This window comes from Setaria viridis, chromosome 2 (genome assembly GCF_005286985.2).
Source record: "Setaria viridis chromosome 2, Setaria_viridis_v4.0, whole genome shotgun sequence".
Lineage (NCBI taxonomy): Eukaryota > Viridiplantae > Streptophyta > Magnoliopsida > Poales > Poaceae > Setaria > Setaria viridis.
The window spans coordinates 2,024,536-2,052,356 of NC_048264.2; the positions used below are offsets into that span (position 1 = coordinate 2,024,536).

Here is a 27,821-nt window from a genome sequence, read left to right on the forward strand (position 1 = left end):
TGCCTGCTTGTCGTTGAGCATCGGATGCTGTCAGGTTGGTTATCCCTTGTACTTGCTAGCTGGCGAAGTTGGTTATCCCTTGTACTTGCTGGCTAGTGAAGAACTCAATCAGCTCCTGCTTGGCGATTTCTCTCATCTTCATCTCAAGGTCTTTCTTATAACGGTCCCGCTTCCTGTAGCTTGCTTGGTCGTTCTGAAATGCTTTACCCAGGGTAATATTGATGACATCCCTCGAACATGCCCAGAGTGCTCCGCAATTCTGATTGCGGCGGTTAGCTGATCTCTCTCCTTGTTCGGCTTGGAAAGACCCTTCTTTTGCATCTCGGCGAGCTGTTCCAACCTCTCGTCAAACTCAATTCTATATTACATGTGCCGTTCCAACCTCTCGTCAAACTCAATTCTATATTACATTAAAATAACAAATATAGTATTGTAATGGTTATAATTTGACATAGAATTTTATTCACAAAAATAATCCATTTCTAGTTTTTTTCTTTCTTCCCTCCTCTCTCTTCTAGTTCTAGTTCTAGATCTAGATGACAAGCTAATAAAGCTAGAAATGATGGATAGAAGTTGAAAAAGAAGGTTGGAATAGCACAAACTCACCTTATATAGCCATCTCCTCCAAAGAAATCAAGAGCAAAACCTTCCCCCTTAGATTTGGTGTTTTTGGAGCTTTTCCCGAGCTCCTCTCGGGCAAGCTCCAAATGGAAAGTTGCCTAGGGAAGAAGATGAACATGAGTATTTATGGCGAGTTCTGTGCTAGCGGGCGACATAAGCCAACCACTAGCACAAATCACCCCATCTGTACTGGTGGTGGGCTAAGGTCGACCGCCAGCACACAGATGGATCTATGTTGGCAGTGGGCTTACGTCGCCGGCCAGCACAAAGGCCACTGTGCTGGTGGGTGCTCCCCCGCCGGGCCAAGGAAGCTTTGTGCTGGCGGGTGCCAATCATGCCCGCCAGCACGCTAATTTGGCTGTGCCAGCACAAATCGTTTCTAGCGTAGTGGTACTACCTCCATATCAAAATACTTATCGCTCGTCAAATATTTTGATACGGAGGTAGTATTAGCAGAATAATGCATGACGCTAAGGCATAGAATTTTCATGAGACATAGTAAATTGCTTGCCATTGGTTTAATCTTACACCATTTAGCAGCCATGGAATTGTGGACGTTGAGACTTGCATTTTTCCTTTATGTTTGCAAGTAACTGCATATTTTTGTGGATGTAATTTCATTGATTTAGTCTATAGTCAGCAGGTCGGCAGGCCGGACTGCTGACTCACCGTGTCATGGCCGGCGTTGACTTTGACTCTTCTCTCGCGCCTCTCCTTTCCTCTCGGAGTCTCGGCCAATGAAGTCGCCAACCGCCAACCCCTCCCCCCCACAGAGAGAGAGCAAAAGGCATTTCTGGATCGAGGGCCCAAAGGAATTGCCGCGCCCAAAATTACACGCCCAAGGGCCCACAAGGCCCATTCCACTCGTTCCTCTCCCTCGCCTCCTCACCTGCTCTGCATCGCTCGGGAGTCGGAACTGCGCAGCGGCGCGATTGGAGGCGGAGTCGCCGAGAGCTGCAGAGGAGATGGGATCACGAGAGCCTGAGCGACCGCCGCGGCCAAGCATGCCAGCGTTCGTCTCCACCAACTTCACTGGCCAAGCCGCTGCCTCCGGTCTCTTGCGCGGGCCACAGGCCACCTCGGCCGTAGCCTGCCGCGGTCCTGGCGGCCGGAGATAGAAGAGGACAGTGGAGGGCAAGCTCGGCCAAGCACGGAGGTATCTGCCTGTATCATTAACTTTAGTGCGCACGCAATCATCGCTGGTTATCCGGTACCTGCTTTGGCCCTTGGTCCTCACCTCCCATCTGATGATCTAAAGTTCTGAAGCACAACTCATTCAGCTTTTGTTGGAATTTACTCCATCTTCAGTTCTTTCCAGCCCATCTAATTTCACCGACTTGACATGTGGCAATTGAAAATAATTCGGTAGTGGATTCCAGATGCTGTAAGTGTGCTGGGGACTGCCTGAAATTTGGTTCTGAATATGTATATTTCTGTTTCTTTGTTTTTCCCGAAAATGGATATATAGTGTACTTCCACAAAGAATTCGGTAGTGCAAAGCCTTCATCTTTCTTTCTGATAGCGCTCGGTCTTCAGTTTTTCTTTGACTAAGCTTCACAGTTCATACACATAGACATAGTTCAGCATTAGAAGGCTACAAAGACTTTTCTGATGATATGGTCCAAGCTCTCACAGTCTACACGGCTGTTGCCTGGTAAAAGCCACTACAGTTTCAAATGCTATATTTATCACAAGCTTTCAGACTTGCATCGTGGACTAGCATATCATAGCTTCTGTTCATGCTGCTGCGTTATCTTCCTGACGGAGAGAATCCCTAAATGGAGATGTTCCTTTCTGCAGTCCTGGGTGAACTGTCCACTAGATCCATAAATTTCTTCATCAGCAAAATCTCCAAGACGACACCACTTGACATGGAGGATCACCTCAGCAGGGTCCTTCTCAGGGCACAGATCATCATCGACGAGGCCATGGGGCGGCACATCTCCAACCAAGCTATGGTCCAGCATCTGCACATGATGAGAGATGCCATGCATCGAGGCTATTATATGCATGCTCGACACCTTTAGGGGCCAATCTCATGAGGAGGACACCAAAGGTCAGGTCATTATTAACTCTTCAGCTCTGTCTAGACTAAGTTCTCTGAAAAGCTTATGTTTCTACAACAGAGACACACCTATTTCGAAACGACTGCAAGAGGGGATTGACGAATTGACCTCCATGATCCTTGATGCGAAAGAGTTGGTTGTGTTCTTGACGAGCTACCCTCACCTGTACCGCCAGCCTTACAGCATGCATCTCGTCCTAGGCAACTGCATGTTTGGCCGCCAGATGGAATCTGAAATTGTCATCAACTTCCTGTTGCAAACACAACCTTATGGTGCTGAAGAACTGGAGGTCCTACCAATTGTTGGGCCAATCTTTGTCGGCAAGAGCACCCTTGTTGCTCATGCTTGCAAGGATGAAAGAGTCCGTGATCATTTCTCAGAAATCTTGTTCTTTCAAAACTACAGTTTTACAGATGATGAGCTAGCTACTCTCAGAGATGGATGTGCAAGAATACATCTAAATCATGTGTCGATTACAAACAAAGATAGGAGATTGCTGGTTGTTATCGAGTTAGTTGGGGATCTCAATGAAGATGAATGGAACAGGTTGTATTCTGCTTCTAAAAGGTTTGTCCCATGCGGTGGTAAAATCATAGTTACAAGCCGCTCTGAGAAGATTAAAAAGTTTGGAACAACACGGGCCCGTGAGGCGTACTGGTATTTCTTCAAGACACTTGCGTTTGGAAGCATGGATCCCAAGGTACAACCAAGGCTCACACATCTGGCCACGGAGATAGCCAGTACACTGGACGGTTCCTTCATTGCCGGGAATTTCACTGCCCGTTTGTTGAGGGACAACTTTGACATCCTATTTGGTCCAAGGTTTTGACCTTCTTGAGAGGGTCTTTGCAGAAGCTTATCTCTAGATTTGGTGAGCGTCCAATTGATCTTCTGAAGCAAAACAGACCTGCGAATCTTGGAAGAATGGCTACGCCGTCTGAAGTTTTTGTTCTTTCTCATCAATATGGCTCTGCACAAGACAAGGTTCCAAAGATAAGACTCCAAGATGTGATGTAAGCTGGGTGCCTTTTGAATATGAGTGGGGCTCCTAGTCTAGGCGGCTTTTAAGACTAGTGGGAAATTTAAGTTCCTATCATGGAGGTCTTTGATAGCGCGCTACTTTAGCTATGGTTGTACTTGTGAGATTCTAGAGCTAAAAGCTGCAGGAGTCAAGAGGAAGCGTTCTATGAAAGATGGGGACAAGCTTATGTAGCAGGATAGGTGAATATGTTTGTTAGGGTATTCCAAGTCACAACTTACAGCTAGCATAGAGTCATGATATGTTGTGTTCAGTATAAATAGAATAATGTGTGACTTTGAGGCTAGACTTATATGGCAGGTAATGAAGTGTTTCTTATTGGTTTCACTCCAGATACTATGAATTCGTTGACTTTGATTTGCAGACTTGCCTTTTCTTTCAGTTTCAATTCAGCCCTACAAGACACATTCTGAACCAAAAGAGATCTGCATGTCTGCACATCTTGGGAGAGTGGCTACACCTTCTAAAGATTTGGTTAGCATCCTTTCGGTCTTTTGAACCAAACAAGATCTGCACATCTTGGGAGAGTGGCTACACCTGAAGTTTTGATGGTTGATCGCCAGTATCAGCTTTCTTCAGAATAGACGAGGCGGTCACGGAGAGGCGAGGCGGGGCGGGGTCGCGCCCAGTGTGGTAGGCGCCCCAGCGAGCGCGAACGACGGTTCCGGGAACAACCGCTAAAAAAAGAATAGCCAAGCACGGTGGCTTGCGTCCCATTTCCTGACAGGGCGGCCGCTCTCTCGTCTTCCTCCTCGCTCCTCGGCCACAGCTCACACTCCGAACTCCGGCGACTGGCTCGGCTCCGCTGCCTCACCCGTGGGCCATGGCTTATTCGCTTCTCCGGAGGCGATTCGTGCACCCCCGCCCCCGCCCCCGGTCCTTCTTCTTTGGCTCAGCGAAGAGGAGGGGAAAACTGGATGCTGGGGGTTCCGTGCTTCCCGGACGGGACGACCGTCCGCGGCGGTGGCAGCGGCGGCGGCTAGCGGCGACAAGGTCGGAGGATTACTTGCCGGTGGTGGGAGAGCGAGAGGGAAAGGCAGACAGGGTGCAGTTTGCTCCATCTCTAATTTCTTTCATCCCATTTGATCTCGTCGAATTGGGATATGGTAGAACCCCTATGCTTTTCACATGCCACGAATACACTGATGATTGCTTGAATTTTTCTTTTCAATTTACTGAAGGAGCTATTATGCAATAACACTGTGGGAAGCTACCATTGCACCGAGTGCCCCGACAAAACAAGGTATGATACCACAACAATGCAGTGCATTAAGGTCAAAATACAGAGAGGTCTCCTGCTCGGTACGGGAGTTTCTAACCCTGTTAAATTTTGCAATGAATATGGCAAAAAGAAAAAAATGCTGAGGAGAATAATTGTCTGCTATAGGTATTGTCATGGGTCTTAGTGCTGGCATAGCAATTCTGCTTCTTACCTTGAGTGCAATATTTCTTGTCTGTAAATGGAGAAGAGATATCCAAAAGCGACTGCGCAAGAAGCATTTCCAAGACAACCAAGGCCTTCTACTAGAACAATTGATATCATCGTATGAAAATGCCAAGGACGTGACAAAGATCTCATTGGAAGAGATAGAGAAAAGCACAAACAATTTTGACCCCACGTGTATCCTGGGTCGTGGTGGCCACGGTATGGTGTACAAAGGAATCTTATCTGATCAACGTGTGGTGGCCATAAAAAATCAGTAATCATCCAACAAAGTGAGATCAAGCAATTCATCAATGAGGTTGCCATTCTTTCACAGATAAACCATCGAAATATCGTAAAACCTTTTGGATGCTGCCTTGAAACAGAGGTATCTTTACTGGTATATGACTTTATTCCAAATGGTTCATTATTTCAAGCTCTTCATTCTGCTTCAGATAGCAATTTCACTTTGTCATGGGATGATTGCATGAGAATTGCATGCGAAGCTGCAGGTGCACTTTGCTATCTTCACTCTGCGGCTGCAGTATCAGTCTTTTATCGTGATGTCAAGTCATCTAATATATACTACTTGATGCAAATTACACTGCAAAAGTTTCAGACTTTGGAGCTTCAAGGTTGGTTCCTATTGATCAAACTCACATTGATACAAAGGTACAAGGTACATTTGGTTATATGGATCCAGAGTACTACCAAACTACACAGCTAAATGAAAAGAGTGACGTGTATAGCTTTGGTATGGTGCTTCTTGAGTTGCTCCTAAGAAAGGAGCCCATTTTTACGGATGAGTTAGGGTCAATGCAGAACTTGTTCAATTACTTTCTGTCAGAATTGAAGTCAAGGCCAATCACAGAAATAGTGGATGCTCATATCCGCGAAGAAGCAACTGAACAAGAGATTAAAAGTGTTGCATCCCTCGCTGAGATGTGCTTGAAACTTCGAGGGGAAGAGAGACCGACCATGAAGCAAGTGGAGATAACATTGCACAACTTGCGAATGGAAAGGTTGAATTCATTGTGCCAAGTTGCTCCAGGAAATAATCAAGAGATACAGCTGTTGGTATATTCAAGAGCTAATGGTGGTGGTACTCCTTCGGTTCGTAGCCGAACATGCTACAGTTTGGAGCAAGAGTTCATAGCATCTGCTGAGATTCCAAGATAAATATAATTTGCCTTTTGATCCATCTGCTTGCAGATTATTATCCAGATATGTTGTTATCCATGTACTCATGTACTCTGTCTAGAGCTGTGAAGAGCAAGTGTTCTATGAAACATAAAGTCGGTTTCTTCAGGATCACGCTGCAGAACCAGAAGGATATCTGAACGTTTATTCTTGATAGGGTGTCATGATCACAAGATAAACCTAGCTGGTGTAACTATAGTCGTGCGGTACTACTACCTAGTCAGTCATGTGCAAAGTGCTTTAGTATTAACAGAATGAATTGTGTGGCGTTGCCTTTCCTCCATCCTGCAGCCCCAGAATGTGGGTGTTGAAGCTGGCATTTTTCCTTTATGATGTCGATTCAATGTGATGCTTTGATCGGATTTCAAGCATCTACATACTGTACCGTGCAGTGCAATTGGTTGACAGCACTAGGATTCAGCACCTGCTGACTTTTCAAGTGTTCGTTGCCCAACATTGTAGAATCTGAAATGTGTTCAATCAATCATAAAAGGAGAATGCTGACAGAAAGTAATTGGGAAACTTAACAACTAGGCACGACTACTACTGACGGCTCCATGGTTTGCCTCACTCTGATTGGGTTTGATGAGTGTAGGTGTTGCATTTGTTTGACTAGTGCTAGTGCGGGAAATAAAGAATTGAAGAGTGCTAGTGCCTCACTCTGATTGGGTTTGATGAGGGTATGTTCATTGTGGTTATTTCTCCTGAAGCTGGTGAGTGATGACAGTGGCAACACTAACATTGCAAGAAGGTACTGCCGTGTGGGATGGAGGTGCAGAGTGTGCTTTTTGTTATGTTGAAAACTGAACTAGTGCTCTATCAGGTCCCTACTTAATTTGATCAATTGTCAGCTGGTACTTCCATTTATCGATCACGAGGGAGAACAATGAGGCAGAGGTGAAATGAATCCCAAATGCCAAACATCGCGGGAGTGGACTATGACTATTGGACTGACCTTTCACATGACTTGAACAAGTCATATGTACAGTTGTTAACATATATATATATATATATATATATATATATATATATATATATATATATATATATATATATATTCTTGAATCTTGCAGCTCTTCCTTGAGTCTTCACGTAGAGACATATAATGCCATAACACAGATCACTGTTCATTCTTTCCAGTATCTTCTTGAGGAGACAGTCTCCATATGGATATTCTTCTTTCTGCAGTCCTTGGTGAGCTAACCACCAGATTTATGAATTTCATCATCAGTAGAAGCTCCAAGCTGACGGTTTCGGATTGCCTCAACAGGATCCTTCTCCGGGCACAGGTCATCACCAATATAATGATGCCATGGGGCGACGCATCACAAATCAAGCTCTACTCCTCAGTTGGACATGCTGGGAGATGCCATGCATTATATTGAGGCTACTTCAGGTACCGTTATGATGACGAGGAGGGTGCTAAATATCATTTCGTGAATTACTCTTCTTCTTTTCCCAAAGTAAGTTGTCTGAAAGGCTTCTGTTTCTCCAATAGGAACACACATAAGAGTTTGGTGCTTGCCTTAGTATGCTGGCCTTCAGAGTCTCTGCATTTTGTTGAAGGATTATTCCATTTCGCTTAAATTATTTGTCTGCTTGAACACTAGTGTCAAGTTCTATGAGGCTTGTTTGGGGTGAAATATTAATTCAAGTGTTGGGGCAAGGGAACTAACTGATCGAGCCAGTAACATGTGGAGACTAGGATCTGAATCTGGATGCATGGAAATCCATCACCAGTGATATTCAGGATAACCAAATTGGGCCATCGACCTCCTTTCTCACCACTGGATCGAGTCATTAGAGGAGCTTGCACTAACAAGCATATGCATTCAGATGAGCCAAATTAAGAATGCGTAACAGCCAGTGAATTCAGAGTAAATCTCTGTAGCATCTCATGCTAACTTTTTTAAGCTCCAAAACAGGTTAGAGTAAGGAATGCGCACCAATGTGATACTCCCTCCGTCCCAAATTACTATTCGTTTTGGCTTTTCTAGGTACATAGCATTTGTTACGTATCTAGACATAATATATATCTAGGTACATAGCAAAATTTATATATCTAGAAAAATCAAAACGAATAGTAATTTGGGACGGAGGGAGTAGCTGATTAGGAAATGTGCGTGGACGGAGTGTCGTCGATGGGCTGGGCGAATGTCGGAGAGAAATTTCAGTCGTTCTCGAGTGGGGCCCGCACTACACCAAACTGAATTTGCCTTGGCAGCCAAAATTTTACTTGGCGGTCAAAATTGAGCCGCCAAGGAATATAACTTTTCCTTGGCAGTGGAAGAAAACCGCCAAGAGAATATAATTTCTTGGCTGTTATTATAAACCGCCAAGGAAAATGCGGGTTTTCTTGGCTGTTTATGCAAGCCGCCAAGCAAAGGATGGATTAACTTGGCTGTTTTGTTGAACCGCTAAGAAAAAGATGGGTTTTCTTGGCTATTTCTACGAACCGCCAAGAAAATGATGGGTTTCCTTGGCTGTTTTTAGGAATCGCCAAGAAAATCATGCATTTACTTGGTTGTTGTCATTGGCTGCCAAGTAAACAAGGTATTTTCTTAGCCATTCTTTAATGAGCCGCCAAGTTAATAATTCATTTTCTTGGCGGTTTCTATAGAGCCGCCAAGTAAATTTAATATTTTCTTATATGTATTCTAAGCCAACAAGCTAATTGCCCATTGTATTGGTGTGATATTTCTTATGATACATGCATTTGTATGTTGTACAGCTACGAGGTCATTGTCTCATAAGTATATACACCCTGACTCAATGTAACATATACATCCACTACCCTCTGTTGTTGCTCGACAACCTCTATTGTGTGCATGTCCTCCACTTCTCCACCCTCCGATTCCATGCCCATCGGCACACATCTTTGCGCATACGGTCATCAACTTAGGTGCAGTTGGTACCTCACTATACATGCAGTCGCCTAGTACTAGGAAACTGTTTGTGCCCTCATCGAGGGGCACACGACACTCGTGAAGGGAATGATGGTGAGATTTGCGACACGACTGACATAATCGCTAATGATAGTCTATTGCATCCGGACATCGAAAGATGACTACACGATGGAGCAACCATATACAAAGGATGCACAATATCACCTGTTTGGGCCACTAATGGGCTGAATTTGAATCATATAATTAAAGAAACAAACACACCAGTGAGAAGATAATGAATTATTCTCTAATATGTAAAATCAATCTTGCTAGGCCACATGCCAACAAAAGCATGCAAATACTATGTATAGTTTAATTTGTTTGGGTCCGTGTTTCTCACGTGCTGCATCCGTACTGATACAGAGTGTTTAAACTATATATAAACATACTGTGTATGACAACATGTATGAATAGAATTTGTTGTAGTTTAACTCTAATTACTTTGGTGGCACGTACAAGGAAGTTGAGGGATCCTGATCGTCCAAGCTTCTTGTTGTACTCTCTTCCTTGTCAACGCTAAAACTCTGCCGCGAGCAAATTTTCCATGGCCCAAAACTGGCCCAAAACTGCAACGTGCCCACAAGCGAGCATATCGCATCGCACTCCCGCCCAACGGCGTCAAAAATTCACTCCCACACGCGTAACCGTCTGGATAAGGTTGAACCCTATCTCCTGGCGCCCTCCCCATCCCACACTCCTGCCGCCCTCCCTCCCACACTCCCACAGTCAAAGGCAGCCAACGAAAAGAGTTTACTTGGCAGTCGACGGTAGCCAAGCAAATAAGTTTCCTTGGCGGATGTACCCTTTCCTTGGCACAGTGAAAGTTTTATCAGTATCCTATTTACCTTGGCAGCCAAACCGCCAAGGAAACAATTCTTGGCAGTCAGCTATCAAGGATATCGTTTTTCCTTGGCTCTCTAGGCTTGGTGGGCTTTGCTTGGCGGTCGGCTGCCAAGAACAATTACCTTGGCAGTAAACCTATATTCCTTCGCGGTTTTAGACCGCCAAGGCAATTCCGGATTCTGGTAGTGCCGTGCCCTATTTGGCTTGTCACAGCGATCGCTTTCCTCTTCCTCGTCGAACGTTGGCCACGGCTTGTGCTTCAAACTCCAGCGAGCAGCTCCATTGGCCATGGCTTGATCGCTGCTCGGGCCACCAGTCTTTTCTGTTTGGCTCAGCAGAGAGGAGTGGAGACCTGGAGGGTGGGGGCTCTGCGCTTCGCCGCCGGGATGACCGCCGGTGGCGGCGGCACCCAACGACATCTGGGCCGATCTGGGAGGTTGGTGGGCTTCTTAGTTAAGGTGAGATTTGTCAGTAATAGTGTTGGCAAGGGTGCTCATCTGAGGACTTAACTACCAAATAAAAGGTGTCTTTGGATTTTGGAGTGTGGAATAAACTCTTTTAGCCTCAGTGAGGTTGGTGCTTGTCTTCAGTGTCTCTGCATCGTTTTGTTTGAAGGATCATTTTCATTTCGATTAAATTTGTTAATTTGAACACTCAAGTAGTCAAGTTGTATCTGACTTTGTCTGTATTGGTCGTAACCTTTGTGGGTATGCCCTCACTCCAGTTATTGAGATCCCAATGAAACTGCAACACTGCAATTTCGTATGCTCCATGTCCCTAAAGAATTTCAATTTGATTCAACATCAAGTGATTTGAAAACACACTCTTTTGATTTGAAAACACACCAGTGTGCAGTCGTCATCGGTCAGCAGTTGCCAGCATGCACGCGCCGCGAGTGAAGGAAGGAGAGACAAGGCCGGCAGCTTCGCCGATCTAGGAGGTGGCCACGGCCACGGACCGCAACCAGGCTCCATGGCCCTTGCTCTGGGTCTTCTGGATCGTTGGATCCACACTCGCTGCTCCCGTGGCCCCACTTGTCAGAACAGCTTCTCCTGACCGATTCGGCGTTGTGAAAATTGGTTCTGTAGCATCGAAAGATTGCGACTTCCATAAAATATCACTGAAAAATATCAACCCCGCAAAATACCACTAAAAGGTATAGGCCTCAACTGAAAATACCAAAATACCGATCGGTTAGATTTTAGTGTTAGCTCTGTTAACTTGGATAAAAATACCCCAAACCGGTGCCAGCCGCGGGCGTCGACGGAGGGCGCCGGCGGAGGGAGCCCAGCCGCCGGTCCCTGGAGGACGACCGCGGGCGCCGGCAGGGGCCACTTGAAGAGCGACAGGTAGTGCATGAACACAAGCACCCTGACATCGCCGACCGCGCGATGAAGTAGCCCGAGAAGAGGAAGAAGGAGCCCACGACGCCCTGGATCGCCACGTTCCCTACCACGAAGTTCGGCGCCACCGCCGTGACGCACACCACCACCGAGTTGGCCGTGTACAGGATGAGCCACACCACCAACAGGAAGTAGCCGAACGCCGCCGCCGTGCGCCGGAGCCCCGCGAGCTAGTACACCGGCACGGCGAACACGACGGCGAGCGCCAGCTGGAAGGGCAGGAACACAACGGCGTTGACGAGCGCGTAGGAGGACACGCGGTAGGCCCCCGACGACGTCTCCTTGGCGAGGATGTCGCGCTCCTGCAGGAAGATGGGCCACGCCTCCGTGGTAGAGGAGAGGAGAAAGGTGAGCAGGAAGGCGAAGAGGCCGATGCGCTCAGCCACCTTGTCCTCGCCGAGGTCGTAGAAGATGGAGCCTAGCGCCAGCCCCGCCACCAGCATTCACACCATGCGGCACGCGAAGAGCTGCTGCATCCGCGCCACGTTCTTGAAGAAGTGCTGTGACAACACCGCCACCTCGCGCGCCCAGGAGGATCGAGCCAGCGGCGAGGAGGAGGACGGAGTCGAACATCTTGACGATGCGCGCGCCCGGCTGGTGGATGCTGAGCAGCACGGTCCGGCCGCGTGTCCCGGCCATGGCGCGGAGCGCGCCCACGATCTGGAGCGCGGAGGTGCTGTCGAGGCCGGAGGTGGGCTCGTCCAGGATGAGCACCGCGGGGTCGTGGACGGCCTCCACGCCGATGGAGACGCGCCTGCGCTCCCCGCCGGAGAGGTCCTTAATCCTGGTTGCGGCGGCGCGGCGCAGGGTCAGGTCATCCAGGAGCATGTCCACGCGGGCGTCCATGTCCTTGCCGGGCAGTGTCGCACCTAGGCGGAGTCGCGCGCTGAAGAGCAACGTCTCGCGCACCGTCAACAGCGGGAAGAGCACGTCCCGCTGGGTGACGTAGCCGGAGACACGGCGGAGGTTGGCGCTGGTGGCGGCGGTGCCGTCGACGAGGAGCAGCTCGGGCACCGGGGAAGGGGAGAGGCGACCGGCGAGTATCTCGAGCAGGGTCAACTTGCCGGCGCCACTAGGCCCGACGATGGCGAGGAGCTCGCCGGGGCGCGTGCGGCAGGGGACGTTGCGGAGCACCTGGCGGACGGGCGCCCAGCCACGGGTCCCTGGAGGACTGCCACGAGCACCTAGAGGATGGCCTTTTGGGTGCTAGAGGATGGCCGCGGGCGGCGGCAGGGAGCGGCCTCACCGCCGGTCAGAGAGGGGAGGACGGTGAGGCTTGTGCGAGCCTCCGAGAGGCGGCGGAATAATGCCAGAGTCCTGAGACTCAATTTTTTTGTTGGTCATCAAGCCAAGGGTAAAAGGATTCTTTCATGTTCACGTTATCTACTGAAAAGTGCCAAAAATAAGTTTCCCGTGAAAAAATGTGATGGAATGCAGAGTTTCAGTTAATGTTTACATCTTTCAGTTAATGCAGAGTTTCAGCTCGACGCCCGCCACGGCCGCGTGCTGGCGGTCGCTGTGGAGTCGTTCTCACCCACGGGGACGAGGTTCATCGTGTGGGACCCCGTCACCGACGGCGTGCAGAGCCTGCCTATTCTGGAATTCCGGCGCTTTTCATGGGGTGCCGCGGTTCTCTGCGCAACGGCAGGCTGCGACCATCTCGACTGCCGCGGGGGCCCCTTCCTCGTCGTCGTCGTTGTCACAGATGTGTCACAGAGGCGCACGTCCGCCTCTGAATACTCATCCGACCAAGGTACATGGAGCGAACCGATCACAGTGCAGCACCCCAATGACTGGATCATGATGAGACTGCACCGTGCCCATGTGGGGAATGCTCTGTACTTCAACTACGGGCTGATGATCCTCAAGTATGAATTGGGAAGGCGAGAACTGGCGTTCATCGATCTACCATCAGAATTCCATGCACGGCACATTGTCCTCATGGAAGCGGAGGATGGTGGGCTGGGATTCGCCACCATACAGGAGTCCAAGCTGTCTCTGTGGTCGAGGGAGGCTGGTGCGGACGGATATGCTGGATGGGCACAACGAAGAGTCATCGACCTTGATAAGCTGCTACCAGTTTCGGATTGTAACTTCTCAGACTCACCTTATGTGTATGTTGCACGCCCACCTTACGTGGTTGCCGTTGCGGACAGTGTCGGTGTCATTTTCATAGGGAAGGATGATGGGCTATTCACTGTTCATCTAAACTCCGGCCGGGCCGAGAGGATAGTAGAGTCCATTTCCAACTTCAAGGTTGTTCCCTACCTGAGCTTTTGCACTCCAGGTACTACTAGCATTGCAGCCTTGTCTATCCTTTAACACGTACAACTTTACTTAGCTATGATTGCCAAGTTTCTGATTTATTACTGTTTCAGTTACTAATATGGAAATATAACTGATGTCTATGCGCAATGTGCTATCGACCAATGTCACAAATGGCTTCTTTTATTTGTTATGGACCATTCCTAGAATTGGGTAGACATACTTTGGGAAATTTATTCATGTCTAACTCATGTTTTGGATTGGGAATGGGATCTTGAGTCCTGACATGGTCTAGACTTCGCTGCGGTGCTGGGCCAGAAAGGTCTCCATCATCCATTTAAGAAAAGAAGTTTCTAGTTTCTACGCTTATGCTCTAAATACAAGCATCGCACATATCTTTTGCCACGTGCATTCCTTAGCTAAGATCTATTGGTGTCACTTAACAACAAAGGAATTATGGATTCTGTGTTAAGAAAGGTAGGTGTTTTTCTTCAGTTACGAGTCCTCTTATCTTATTGATCAAGTGTGGCTGTTAACTTGTGGGTATGTGGATAATAAGTTAGTGTTTTTACTTGTTTTCCTGTTTGTTTAGCCTTTCAGAAACTTACTAGTGGATAGGTGTTTTTCCTGTTTTCAATAAGCTGATGATATTTCCTAAATTTGTCAATTTCTGTAGCACTGGATATGGCCTCTACAGGTGATGAGAGACCAAAAGTGGATGCTTCAAGCGCTTCACAAACTTAAGGTGCTCATGTGAAAGCTTCTTTGTCAAGGGGAAAATTTGGTATTAGTAGTAGTGGTTATATATGGTCTTAAGGGTGGTAATTTTTTTTATTCTGCTGCCGAGCTCTATTTCATCATGACTCGCTGATATTCAGGATTAGTGCTATTTCTGTTAGTAGCATGAAACTATATCAGATGTATATGTGTTGAAGAACAATGCGTTTATTAATGCAGACTACCACACCATGATTTAAACCTATGTCACAAATACAATTGCGATGGACCATTCTTAGAATTGGGACTTTGGGAGGCATACTTGGGAATTTATTCATTAATTGCACCTATTATGGACAGAGGATGGGGTCTTGACAACTGGCCTAAAATTTAGGATGTGTTGCTGGGTCAGGAAGGTCTCAGAATCCTTTTAATATGAAAAAATTATTTCTCTAGCCGGAGAGAAACCAAGAATGTGATTACCTATATGGGTTTCTAGTTTCTGCATTGCTGGTACAAGCATAGTGCCTATCTTTAGCAATCAGCATTGTAAATTCATTAGGATATGAATGGTAATCTCATCTATAAAGATTTTGTGGGTTCCCTTTTTTAAGGGAATATAGAAAATTCAAATTACAAAAAAAACAATAGTTAGATCCATAGAAGATATATGCTATGAATAGACCAAAAATTGCTAAACTTACAGAAGAAATTGCGACTAAGTTAGGTGTTTTTTTTTCTGCAGTCAGGGGTTAATCAAACGAGTCTGTTAATTGGTGGAGTTGGCGATAGTAAATTAGCTATATTTGCCTGTTTTGTTTTCCCTTAGCAGCAACGTGCAGGTCTTTGTTAAGAATAAATGCCCAATGCGGGTAATCCTATTCCTCAATCAGCTGATGCTATTTCTTTAAATCTGTTAATTTCTGCAGCATTGGGGCGCCTCTACAGGTGAGAGACCAAGAACGGATTCTTTTTTGAGTGCTTGACAAACATCGGTACTTGGGTGAAGGCTTCTTGGTCAAGTTGGAAAAAGTGTAGTAGTAGTGGTGGTGGTGGTGGTAGTGGTAGTGGTAATGGAAGATTGTATCAGTTTAATGGTGAGACAACTCTTTAGTTTCAGTGAGGTTGATCTGGATCTCAAGTGAGGGTCTTAAGAGGTTTGCCTTTGTTTAGGATGGTCTTGAATTCTTAATTTTTCTGCTTGATCATTGGTGTCAATTTCTGTCAGGCTTTTTGCCTTATCAGTAAGCTTGCAACCCCTGCATTTATCGTAGTCTATGTACGCCCAGTACTTTGGCTTGCAATGAAAGGATAATGTGGGTCTCCGCCACGGTGGCGAGGGTGGTCGACGACGACCTAGATCTAGAGGTGGGTGAGTTTGAGGTCAGTATCCATGGCCGCAATGAAGCTAAGCCGCTAGCTGGTGACCGACAAGGTCGATCAGGCCGCAGTACAACTGGGATACAGCTAGCAGGTAAGATTTTATATGTTCCAAGCTTGTTTGCTGTTCTCAAGCCTTGTGATGATGCATTATTAGGCCATCTGCACGCATGGATTAGCTTGGAATTTGACATAGGTACTACTAATTATATTCGAATCAAGCTCTATGCCTTCACCAGTAAGGCCAGCTGCTCAGCTGGTGGGAGCTCTCTGCCTTCACACTTGGTGTGTTCACTCACGTACCCAGTCACCAGGTTCCATTTGACAAGAACGCACCTTTGTGCTGGCCACTAATCGAAGCATGGTGTTTAAGGAGGTACCACATTTAATTTCCTTCCACTCCGAGAATTCCTGCCAATGCTGTGTGAAGGTATGGGCTAGAAAAAAAAATTGCGAGAGGCTATAGACAAAAATTAAACGCGCACAACTTACAGAAGCAAAAAATAAAAAGAAAATAAGGTCACCTCATCCAAAAAAAAAAGGACCGCTAGAGTGAAGAACGGGCTATAAGCAGAAATTAAACACGTACAACTTACAGAAACAAAAAATAAAAAAAAAGACGCCGTTGCCGGGGATCGAACCCGGGTCACCCGCGTGACAGGCGGGAATACTCACCACTATACTACAACGACTTTGACGCTTGCTTCTCGATTAGGCTCTTGTAATAATATATAATCAAAGAAAAAGATTCCAGTTTGACAATTTCCGAGGCGACGACGGCTTTCGCGAGTTGCTGATGGAATAATCCTTACGCAACGTTGGTTTGCAACGGACAGCATTGTATGATTTACAAAGAGGCAAAAAAAAAGAAAAGAATGCCAGATGGATGTACTTTTAGCGATAGAATAAAGAACTGAAACCTGACCGTTGGCTTGAAGAGAGAGTTCAGGTTGGAAAACATGAACAGTAGTAAGTGGAAGTAGTCAGGATGAAGAGTCACCTCCAAGTGAAGATCCAATATAACAAAAGCACCTTCTCCAGATCCTTGGTACGCATCTGAGATTTCTTCTTAGTATTGCAGAAGACAATGGCATCGTTTTCATACTCCCTCACTATGACCAAATTCTGGCTTTAGCATCACTCATTACCACTTGGCACTACAAATGTTCAGAACAACGTCCTAGTTTATTGTTCCTCAACACAAGCATCATCATACAGAAAATTCAAACACTTGTAAACTTCGCAGAATGTATACTATTTTCTATCATGCATCCACAAAATATCATATTAAGTTATCATATCACATGGATGGTCAAACGCTGAAACTACACAGGCCAAAATGCAGTTTGTCATCTAATGTTCTCTATGAAAATTCTAAACTCATTACTAAAGAAACCTACCATGGCCAAAATGATACATAATAGTTCTAGTTGTACTTGGCATGGGATAAAATAAAATTCGTTAGTACTACACAGTACGCACTGCATTTTACCATATTCTAAACGCATACAGCATCTATGTAAGAAGCCAAAACAATGGGGAACCACTTGATTTCATTTCTTTTCTTTTCTACTGATAAGTCTTGGACTAAAACTAAAAGAAAGAACCACATAGCAGGAAGAAGAAAGAACATATAACTTAGCACAGAGTTGAGACTCAAATGCAAAATCAACCACGTACTGATGTACATATGCAATACAGCATATGTTGTCAGCAATTGTTAAACAATATAATACCTTAATATAACAAGAGCATTTTATAGACAAAACTTGCTGAAATAGAAAATGAGTCACAGTCCGATACACATGTTCAGAGCCAAATTAAATCATCATCAAAATATACTAAACTTATGAGAATATAAACTAAGTTTCCAAACATAGAAGTGTTTGCACCTCAGCTCATAGGTACTAATATAACCTAGATTCATATCTTTCCAAGAAGTTGCCCTCATAATAATAGTACAAAGACCTTCAACTCATTGCAGTGTAGCTTAGTGATTTGCAAAGAGAGTGTCATTTCGTCTCGGAGGTCTATCACGAACTGAGCCTGGCCTGAACTTTGATGCCTCATGCCTTGCAAGTTCAGGTGGCACAGGACTGTTGCCCTGTATAAGCATCTGTTTCAGATCAAAGAAAAAATATCAGCGTTTTGCAGAGTTAAAAATGAAGTTGCCACACCCTTCTTCCCTGCACGCCCTGTTCTCCCAATGCGATGTGTGTATGCCTCGATTGAATTAGGCATCTCATAGTTAATCACATGGGCAACATCAGGAACATCACTACCACGCGCTAATATATCGGTAGCGACAAGAATATTGCAGTGCCGGTTTCTAAAATCATCAAGGCTGGTACCTCTCTTGCCCTTTTAACTTCCATCCATGTATGGTCATGACACGGAAAGCCTGCATTCTCCAGATCGCATGTCAGCTGCCTTCCTAGTGTTGCAGAAGACAATGGCCTTCTTGTCTCCAAGATCTCTGAGTATCGTCTTCTGAAGCCGTGACATCTTTTCAGACTCCTTCACCATGACCACATTCTGGGTGATCAGATCAGTGGCCTTGCCGGCCGGCTTTACCAACCGTCACGACAACTGGGTTCCGGAGATACTTCCTGCTAGCAAGACGCTCCACGGCGGGTGGCATGGTGGCACTGAACATATAGGTAGTCCTGTAAATCCTCTTCTCGTCAAGCTCCTCATCCTCGTTCTCAGGTTTCGGGTTATACTCGAAGGCATCGCGTCAAGGACAGCAGCAACCTGCAGCTCGAAACCCATGTCGATCATCCTATCGGCCTCATCAAGCACAACAAAGCATGGGAAGCACGAAAGCCGCAGTCTTGCCGGAACCCGTCTCGGCAACGCCAATGACATCACGCTGGCTCAGACCAAGTGGAATGGCAGCCATCTGAATCGGCGACTGGTTTCCTGTATCCGGCGTCCTCAACAGCATTGAGCAGCTCATCCCCAAGCTCGCTCTCGCTCCAGCTCCGCATCGGCCGGGGCACGCGAGAGCGCCCTTGTAGGAGATGTCGAAGTCCTCCCGGAAGATCCGCCAGTCCCGTTCGGTCATCTCCTCCAGCGCCTTCTCTGACCAGTGCCTGTCCACGGGCATGTCGATGGCGTCGTCATACGCATCAGCTTCAGCTGCAGCAGCCTTCCTCCTCTTCTCCACCAAACCATCCTCCACACCACAGGCCATGCGCCGCCGGAGCAGCTCTGCGCGGGCCTCCCTCTCGTGCTCGGCCGTCGTCTTTTTCTGCTCGCGGCGGTCCACGCCGGCGAGGAAGCCTCGGCCGAAGAGGAGCGGCGACTGGTGGAGCGCGTGCGCGCCCGTGTCGCGGCGGCTCGTGTCCTCGGCGTCCTCCCAGTCGAACGAGAAGCTAGCGGAACTTGTCCGAGGGCCTGATGATGGCTCGCCTCTTGGGCTTGTTGGACCCCAGGTACTGCTCCTTGATAGCGTCGAGCTCCTCCTCGCGTCGCGCCGCCGCCGATCTCCGTCGCCGTTCCGGGCGGTCCCCGCGCTCCCTGTCGCGGCCGCGTTCAGGCCCTCGCTCCCTCCTCTCGTTACACCCCCACCTCTCCCGGCGGGAGGAGTGCCGATCGCGGTCTCGGCGGGAGCCGTCGTCGCCGCGGCGGCGGCGGTCGCGGCCTCTGTCCCGGTCCTGATCGGGAGATTCCCGAGGAGAGAGGTTGAAGCGGGGCGGCGGAGGCCGCGGCGGCGAAGAAGCAGGCATGTTTTCAACTCCAGACTAGGGCGACCAGTGTTCCAGATTCAAGATTCGAAAAGATATAATGAGTCTGATCCTGAATGCTTTTACCAGATTAGCCACAAGTAACAAACTAATTTAACAACTTTCTGAGTATCCAACTAATTTCAAGCCACAAGTGCTTGAACAAAATTGAAATTAGGTAGGAGTAACATGTTGCATACGAAGTTGTGGTTTTTCATTGTTACATGATAATTTTCTTGACTCTAAAAATATTTCGAGATCAAACCAAACATAATCATTCTAGCCTTTCATTGTAAGCCAAAGTACTAGCTGGGGGGTACTTAGACTACGATAAATGCAGGGGTTGCAGTAAGGCAAAAAGCCTGACAGAAATTGGCACCAATGATCAAGCAGAAAAATTAAGAATTTAAGACCATCCTAAACAAAGGCAAACCTCTTAAGGCCCTCACATGAGACCCGGATCGGATCAACCACACTGAAGCTAGAGAATTGTCTCACCATTAACCTGATACAATCTTCCATTACCACTACCACCACCACCACTTACGTTCGTAAGTTTCTGAATTTCAGGATACATAAGTGGAGAATCCAACAAGACATTTGAGGAATTCTTGCAGTCTACAGGGTTACGCTTGGTTTCTTTTAAGAAATAAGTACCTTTTTGCAATATATTGGTGGCGTTGGCCTGAAAAACATGATGCTACTTAGGGGTGTTTGGATACCTCATGCTAAACTTTAGCACCTATCGCATCGGATGTTTGTATACTAATTAGAAGTATTAAATATAGTCTAATTACAAAACTAATTGCACAGATGGAGTCTAATTCACGAGACGAATCTTTTAAGCCTAATTAGTCCATGATTTGACAATGTGGTGCTACAGTAACCATTTGCTAATGATGGATTAATTAGTCTTAATAGATTCATCTCACGAATTAGACTCCATCTGTGCAATTAGTTTTATAATTAGCTCATGTTTAGTCCTCCTAATTAGCATCCGAACATCCGATGTGACCTTGCTAAAGTTTAGCACCTCGTATCCAAACACCCCCTTAGTTATCTTCGAAAGTAGGCAGCAATGATATACATGTGTCCACGCTGCTTTCAGCTATGATTCGTATCATAAATCGTGATTCCTACTATATCCATCGCCTGACTATGTTGTATTAGTTCTTATGACATCTGTTGGAGCAAGCGATTTGAATTCGGGAAAATACAGCTTCTGTGTGCCAGGAAGATTTGATATGCTTCTGATTGATCATTTCCTGCTCAAAGTTTTTTATTGTCAGTTTTCTTCCTTACAAAGCTTATCGGCATGTGCATGGAGATATGAGTTGTTGTTGTTGCTCGATTTCGAAAAGTCTTACGTTTGCTTTTGCTGATTTTTTTTATGATTGATCTCTTCTGAACAACAAACATGACAAAGCCTGTACACAGGTGGCTTCTAATTTGTTTCAACTTTACCGGCGGCTCCATGGGTGCGCACCAGGCACCATCCTGCCTACTTGCTGGCAAGGGCGTGGAGGAGTTCGGTCTTCGTGAACCGTCCCCGGCCCCTTCTCAATGCTTGACAGCAAGGACATCCCTTGATGAGTAATTACCATTGACAAACAAAAACAATTATTCTCCACAGGATGAACTCGACGAAGGCAACCTCGCTTGAGTTTTCTCGGTAGTCGCTGCTCAGGGAAAACCATTAGTGTGGACTGCGCACATTTGATGCAACTAGTCTTGTTAGTTGCTGTTGGAAAATCGGACCATGTATTTCCTAGCAGGTCTCCTGTCAGAACTTCCGATTGAAGTCGCCAGTTCGTTGATCAGCTTTCTCAGACTGCAAACCAAATCAATCGGTGGTTCAGTTAGCTATCGCTCAGCTCAGCAACAAAAAAATGCTGGTGATGATGCAATTGTATGCGAAATTAATAGAGCGAGCAGGATCAGTTTACCTCCACATGTAAAGTGTCTTTTGAATGAGATTAATGCATGTGTATTGAAAATGTCTAATATGCGGCCCTGCGAGAGGTGAGTTGTATTATTGTAGAGAATCCATGTTAATGATGTGTCTTTTACCTTGTTGTGATACTTTTATTTACCAGCGAATTATGCTGATAGCATAAACATGCAGTTAGTACTTTCTTTTTTCTTTGGAACAATTTAGTACTTTCTTTTTTTGCATTCTGTTTGTACTGCCACGTAAGTATCACCAGGTTATCTTGCACAAACTTGCCAATTTATGTCTGGCACATTATTGTAGTACTTCTTATGCGGTTTGGATAGGATTTTTCTGAACTGAAGTGTTCAATTCAGAGGAGCTACAGTATCTGGTATTAGAAGCCCTTCAGGACTGTCTGATCGTCTTCAGGACTGTCTGATCGAGAATTAAAGGCTGGAATCGCTCGCTACAGTCGCAATGAACAGTAAAAAATATCGGTATATTAAACTGGAGCACTGTTTATGCAGTATTAGCTACAGTGCTAGTTCGGGGTACTGTAGCTTACCTCACAAATTACTATAGCGGATGCTACAGTCCTCTGAATTGAACACTCCAATTCAGATTACCCCGATGCGTACCATTTCTGCCTCCATCCAAAAAATTTCCGCCCTTCACCCTCGTCACCGCCCCCTCTCTCCCCCCCCCCCTGAAGCCTCCTCCTCACTTCACTCCCAAACCCTTTTATTTACCAGCGACCGCGTCCGCACCATGAGTAAGATCGAGAATGTGGCTTGCCTCCTCATTGTTACTTCCTTTGTAGATTTGTAGAGATGGATGTGGAATTTGGCTTGGGTTTACCAGAATTTTAGTTTAGGAATGGGATTCTGTTCTCTATTCTTCACATGGGTATTTCTCGCCTCAGTGCATAATTTGATATTATACTAGTTTGTGATAGAGTTGTTTCCTTCTTCGTACTTGTTGGTTCGAAATTGCTACTGTATGCATGAATCTTGAAAGATATTACGCTGCTTTTAGAAATGAATTCCTCCTCAGTTAAATGTATTTTGTACTGTTATATTGTGATTTCTGGAGGGTGCTGAACTTTTTTTGGATGGATTTACAGTAGGGCTCCCCTACTGTGATAATATATTAGTAATAGGAAAGAAACAGAAAACTGTAAACTGTACAAAGCCAAACAGTCTCTTGTGTTATTCAATAATTTATTGTGGAAATATGATATCAATGAGTTCCCAAAATTTGTTTTTCACTGGATCTTTTGAAAAGAAAAAAGGATAACATAAGGGATGATGGAGGGGATTAATTTGAGATCCGAGAGAGGGAGGAGCGTGTTGGGCCACTGCATGATGCTGCAAGCAAGGGGCAAGTGGATACTTGCAAGCACTCGGTGGAGCATCTCGGATTTGACCTCAATTCTGTTGCTACTGATGGCTCCGGTACGTATGTCCTCAGGTGCTAGATTAAACATTTTCATGTTTTGATTAGTTCAGTTTTTCTGCTTATATAATAATTTGGTTGTTATGTAATTCTTAATCAGAGAATTTGACGATCTGCCAATTGAAAATATGGTCTTTTATGACGTGAATTGTTTATATATTTTATCAGGAGATCATACTCTATAATTGTGGTACATGAATGCTCTTGTTTCTTCTTGTACAACATGGTTTCTTCTTCTTCTTCTTTTGCCTAGTGTCACCTCTCTGTCACTAGAAATGGTATTATACAGTGATGAAGTACATTATAAGTCTGCTACTTTGTTGTCATTGCTATTGGTTGCATACTTTTTGTGCTTGTTCATAGTCTTACCTGGCATGATAGCTATTGCCAGTAAAGGATGTTTATTCTGTATGTATACGTATTGTAACAATGTGCCGGTCAAATCTGATTTGCGGAATGGCCCATGTCAATTGATAGCAAATGTGTTTTCAGTGAACCTCTGTTACGATGTTAATTTTAGCTTCTTCATGGTGTTTCTGTGTGATATGCTCCTCTAGTTATGAAACTGGGGATGTTTGTACTGCATTGTAAATCAGTAATAGGTCTCCTGTGGGCTGTAAATTGTTTATGAACCATTGCTTAGCATTAATGTTTTAACTTAGTAAATCACTAGAGCTATACATAGTCATTTATGATTGCTTGGCAGTAGTGATAGAACAAATCACTTGTTGGTAACACTATTGACAGGTTTGACTCCTCTGTCTTGTGCGGTGTCTCATGGAAAAGCAATTGTAGCGAGGTATTTTCTTGACAAAGGTGCCGATCTGAATAACCAGGATGCCATAGGCTCTGCGCCTCTGCATTATGCTGGAAAGAAGGTTATGCTTCTGCACATCAGTAAATTTCTACTTACATTTTTTAGCAGCATCACTGTGTAGTGCTTTGAAGCAAACAAACCATACTGTATCCATTTTCAGCCATCAAGTGTTCAACTGTTGTACTATCTGGTTATGATAAGGCCACTTTTGTGTCATGAACATTCAATGTCTCGAAGAAACTCATGTGTACTTGCAACTACGAGCCTGATAGTATCTTAGATCTGGTTTCACTAATCTCATTGTATATAGTTTAGTTAAACTTCACTTCTCCTGTATTTCACTAAACACGAATCAAAGGAGTTCCATGAATATGAGCATCTTGTTGTTAAAGCATTGGCCTTATCGGGATTCTTTTGTACTGAGTGGTTAAGAATGTGTAAATCGTATTCTTAGCTCTAACACTATTGCATGTTTTTCACCCTTTCTCTAGGGTACGACGGAATGGCACGTCTGTTGATATCTAGAGGTGCCTGTGTTGACATATCTTCTTCTAAAGGGACACCGCTACATGTTGTTGCTTCGTATGGAGGGTCTGATGTCTTGCAAATTTTATTGGAGCACCATGCAGATGTAATTATTAATATGATGCTTCTACTTGCTTTTGTGTTGTTGAATTCAAGGGAGGGTTTAGACACTTAGTAACCCTAGAGTCTCATCCTGATCTTCTAGTTGAGGTTGGGGTATAGGAACTTGTGTCTTTTAGATAAAAATTATACTTAGTTATCTTGAGCTGCTCCTTTTGTGACTATTTAAGATCAAATAAGTATAAAAATTTTCTTTGTGCTTCTTTATATTTGCTTTATTAGGGCTTGCTTCCTCATTTTCCTTTCTTTTCCATGTTTCTTTCATGCTGGCACACTGGCCTGCGCTTGTTAAATTATTCGTCTTGCATTTCTAAAGTCGCTAGGTGAAAAGCATGCTGGGTTAAACTAATTATTTTAAGCAAGTTATGATGCTTTTTGGAGGGTTTGTGATGTGTGTGTGCGCCATCTTGAGTATTGAGGGTGATGCCAAATGGGCTGTTGGCACTGTATCTTAATGAATAACTGTGAACAATACTCTTTCAATATGCATACAAATTCTTACTTAAAGCCTTTTTTCCACTTCCTGAATTTCAAGTGTCACTTTTCAGTCAGTTTGACATTGGGCGCTCCGGTAATCTTTATAATTCTGTGCTGAATGTCTTTTTTCTTATAACTGCAGCCAAATATGGTTTCAGTAGGTCTACGTACACCTCTAGCAGCCATTCTTTGTGTCGCTTCTGCGTGAAGCTCCTTGTCAAGGTTATGCCCCCTAACTTTCTTTACATACTGACCCTCTATAGGGTGCCTCATTCTGGATATTTCTGCAGAGAATTCAATATTATTTATGAGGTGTGATATCTGAAACATGTTTCCAGTTCTCACATTATATTATATGTATGATCTGGTTGGTGCTGATTTGAATTCTTCAAATCCTGATACTCCATTCGTGATAGCAACTAAGGAGGCGTTTGGTTCGTGTAAATGTAACGTAAACAGATTACGGGTGTTAAGCGATACCCATACACCCATTTGTTTCAACCTCCTTCGCAATCCGATTACCCGCAATCGGATACCGGGCAGTTTCCATCCGATTACGGGCCTCCCTCCCCGGTATCCCGTCAATACCGCTCCCCCTCAGCTCCCCCGTCTCCCCCGACATCCTCTCAATACTCCCATCGCCCCCATCTCGTGCAGGGGAGAAGTGCACCCCTGAGTTTCTGTTTACTGAGTTTAAAGTTCATGTATAGTACTTGTAGATTTGTTTTACAATCCCTTCTAACATGTTATCATTTTGTGCAGCTATGGATTTATCTGAGAGCTCAATAACAATAATCCGTGGTAGGGGAAAGAATAAAAAGAAGTGGACTGTTGCGGAGGATGATGAATTGGTTAAAGCCTTGTATGAGATATCTTTGGACTCAAGGTGGAAGAGTGAGGGAGGCTTTAAGAATGGATATTGTTCAGTGCTTGAGACTCATCTGGCTGAAAAGTTACCTAACTGTGGAATATCTGTTATTCCCCATATTGAGTCAAGAGTAAGGCACTTTAGAACAAAGTTTGGGGCACTGGAGGTAATGCTTAGCAAAAGTAGCTTCAACTGGGATGAGAATATAAAGATGTTTCAGTGTGAAAAAACACAGTATGAAGCACATATTGTAAGGTATGTCTAAACTTTACTTCAATGTAGGTATTTCATTTCAACTTGCAATGCAACATTCTGTGTTGTGCCAAGGTTGACAAACACTAGTGCATTCCTTTGCAGTGTCATCCTGAAGTGAAGGGCCTATATGGTGTTGCTTTCCCTTATTATGATTCATTGGCTACCATATATGGGAGTGACATAGCTACTGGTGAAGGCGCAAAAGGGCTTAGCGAAGCAGTTGGAAACATAGAGAAAGAACTTGCAGTTGAAGGTGGTAACCATCAAGAGGAGGTGGAGGATAGGATGTCTAGAGAAACCCCTAGACGCTCTACTGACTCAGCTTCATCAAGCTTGAAGAGGCGGAAGACAGACAGGAAGGGAAAGGATCATGTATCTGCAACATCAAGTGACCCTATTTTGGACATGTTACATGAAGTCCAAGGTGATCTAAAGGGTATGGCTACAAGTATGGGAAAAATGGCAGCAGTGATGGAACGTGAGGTCGTTGTTTAAGACAAAAATTCCAAAGAGGATCATCAGCAAATGTTAAGAGAAAAGGCAACAACAGAGTTGCGCAAGCTTGGGTTCATAGGGAGCGAACAAGTCAAAGCTGCTAGTGTGTTTGTGAGAATTCCAGACCAAATGAGCATGCTGTTAACGTTGGACGAGACACTGAGGAGAGAATTTATCCTAAACATGCTTGGTATGTGACACTTTGCTATGTTGTTTCAGCTGTTTATTTACTGCTAGTGTGTTTGCTCGTGCATAGGTCTTACTTGTCGGGTCTTGCTAGTTAACAACAACTGGATATGTGATTAAAGTATTTCAGACCAAGCACAGATGGTTAGTTAAAGTATTTCCTAGAGTTTGTGCAGCAAATCAATTATGTTCTGCAATTGGATATGTGGATTCCATATCTATTTAATTGGATATTTTGTTGCAAAACAAAATGGACAATTCTGTTTGCTAAATTTGCAGTCATATCATGCTAACATATTGTATTATATATAGCTCATTGCTTGTAGTTTAAGGCTGCTAATCTTGAGCAAAAAATTCAGTCAGTTATTGATATTAGAAGTAGCATATGGTTGAACATGCTTGCTGAATCATCATGTCTATTATTCTTTCTATAAATAAATTTCACAGCTCATTACTTGTTCTATTTTTTCTTTTGAAGAGGAAGAGAGAAGGAATAGGATAGAAGGTGGATCAAGATAGGGAGCTTGTATCTTTCCGAGTCCACATGGTTAAACTACTATCCTGTGTGAGATGGTTATTATGGTTTTCTCTATGTGTGATACACTTGTGTTTCCTTATCTTGTGTCCTAAGTTAATTATTTCAAAATAGTTAACATTCTTATTTAGTTGCTAAAGAAAGTACTGGTATGTGCATCGAGATCTTACTGGTGTATTCAAGAGAGCATGGTACTCCAGTTACTGCTATGTCGTTCTTGTAATGTTTCAGTATAGTATTGGTTGTTGACAATGCATCACTTACCATGAGGAGTATTTAAATTTGAAAACTACCTTATGATACCTAAGCGGTGAACCAAACAGTTGTAACATAATCTATTACCATTACCGCATCAAACCAAACAAAAGACGTAATCAGTGATTCCACCACAAAACCAGCTGTGATCTGATTACGTTTCCCTTTGCGTTACCTGAGCCCCAACCAAACGCCTCCTAAGTAACAATCGATCTATGGAAATGTTAACACACGCATTATTCCATCTCATATGTCATCAATTTAAAACTT

The 27,821-nt window shown here is 44.9% G+C and overlaps 2 protein-coding genes, 1 non-coding gene and 3 pseudogenes across 3 annotated transcripts; 3 read left to right on the top strand and 3 right to left on the bottom strand.

The window, feature by feature from the left end:
• Positions 1 to 1,341: 1,341 nt before the first annotated feature.
• Positions 1,342 to 3,656, top strand: LOC117843308 (putative disease resistance protein RGA3). The gene is made up of 3 exons (XM_034723877.2): positions 1,342 to 1,777; positions 2,422 to 2,677; positions 2,748 to 3,656. Exon 3 carries the CDS (start codon positions 2,800 to 2,802, stop codon positions 3,514 to 3,516), a length of 717 nt encoding a protein of 238 aa, XP_034579768.1. The 5' UTR covers positions 1,342 to 1,777; positions 2,422 to 2,677; positions 2,748 to 2,799; the 3' UTR covers positions 3,517 to 3,656.
• Positions 3,657 to 3,708: 52 nt separating this feature from the next.
• LOC117843306 (wall-associated receptor kinase-like 1) lies at positions 3,709 to 7,316 on the top strand (annotated as a pseudogene).
• Positions 7,317 to 11,070: 3,754 nt separating this feature from the next.
• LOC117843000 (ABC transporter G family member 5-like) lies at positions 11,071 to 13,364 on the bottom strand (annotated as a pseudogene).
• Positions 13,365 to 16,522: 3,158 nt separating this feature from the next.
• TRNAD-GUC (transfer RNA aspartic acid (anticodon GUC)) lies at positions 16,523 to 16,594 on the bottom strand. Its single transcript has one exon. It is a non-coding gene; the product is annotated as a tRNA-Asp (tRNA).
• A 1,298-nt stretch (positions 16,595 to 17,892) lies between these two features.
• On the bottom strand, positions 17,893 to 21,106 carry LOC117843010 (DEAD-box ATP-dependent RNA helicase 21-like; annotated as a pseudogene).
• Positions 21,107 to 25,721: 4,615 nt separating this feature from the next.
• LOC117843016 (uncharacterized) lies at positions 25,722 to 26,639 on the top strand. Its single transcript, XM_034723564.2, has 2 exons — positions 25,722 to 26,075; positions 26,183 to 26,639. Exons 1-2 carry the CDS (start codon positions 25,722 to 25,724, stop codon positions 26,573 to 26,575), a joined length of 747 nt encoding a protein of 248 aa, XP_034579455.1. The 3' UTR covers positions 26,576 to 26,639.
• The last annotated feature ends 1,182 nt before the right edge of the window (positions 26,640 to 27,821 follow it).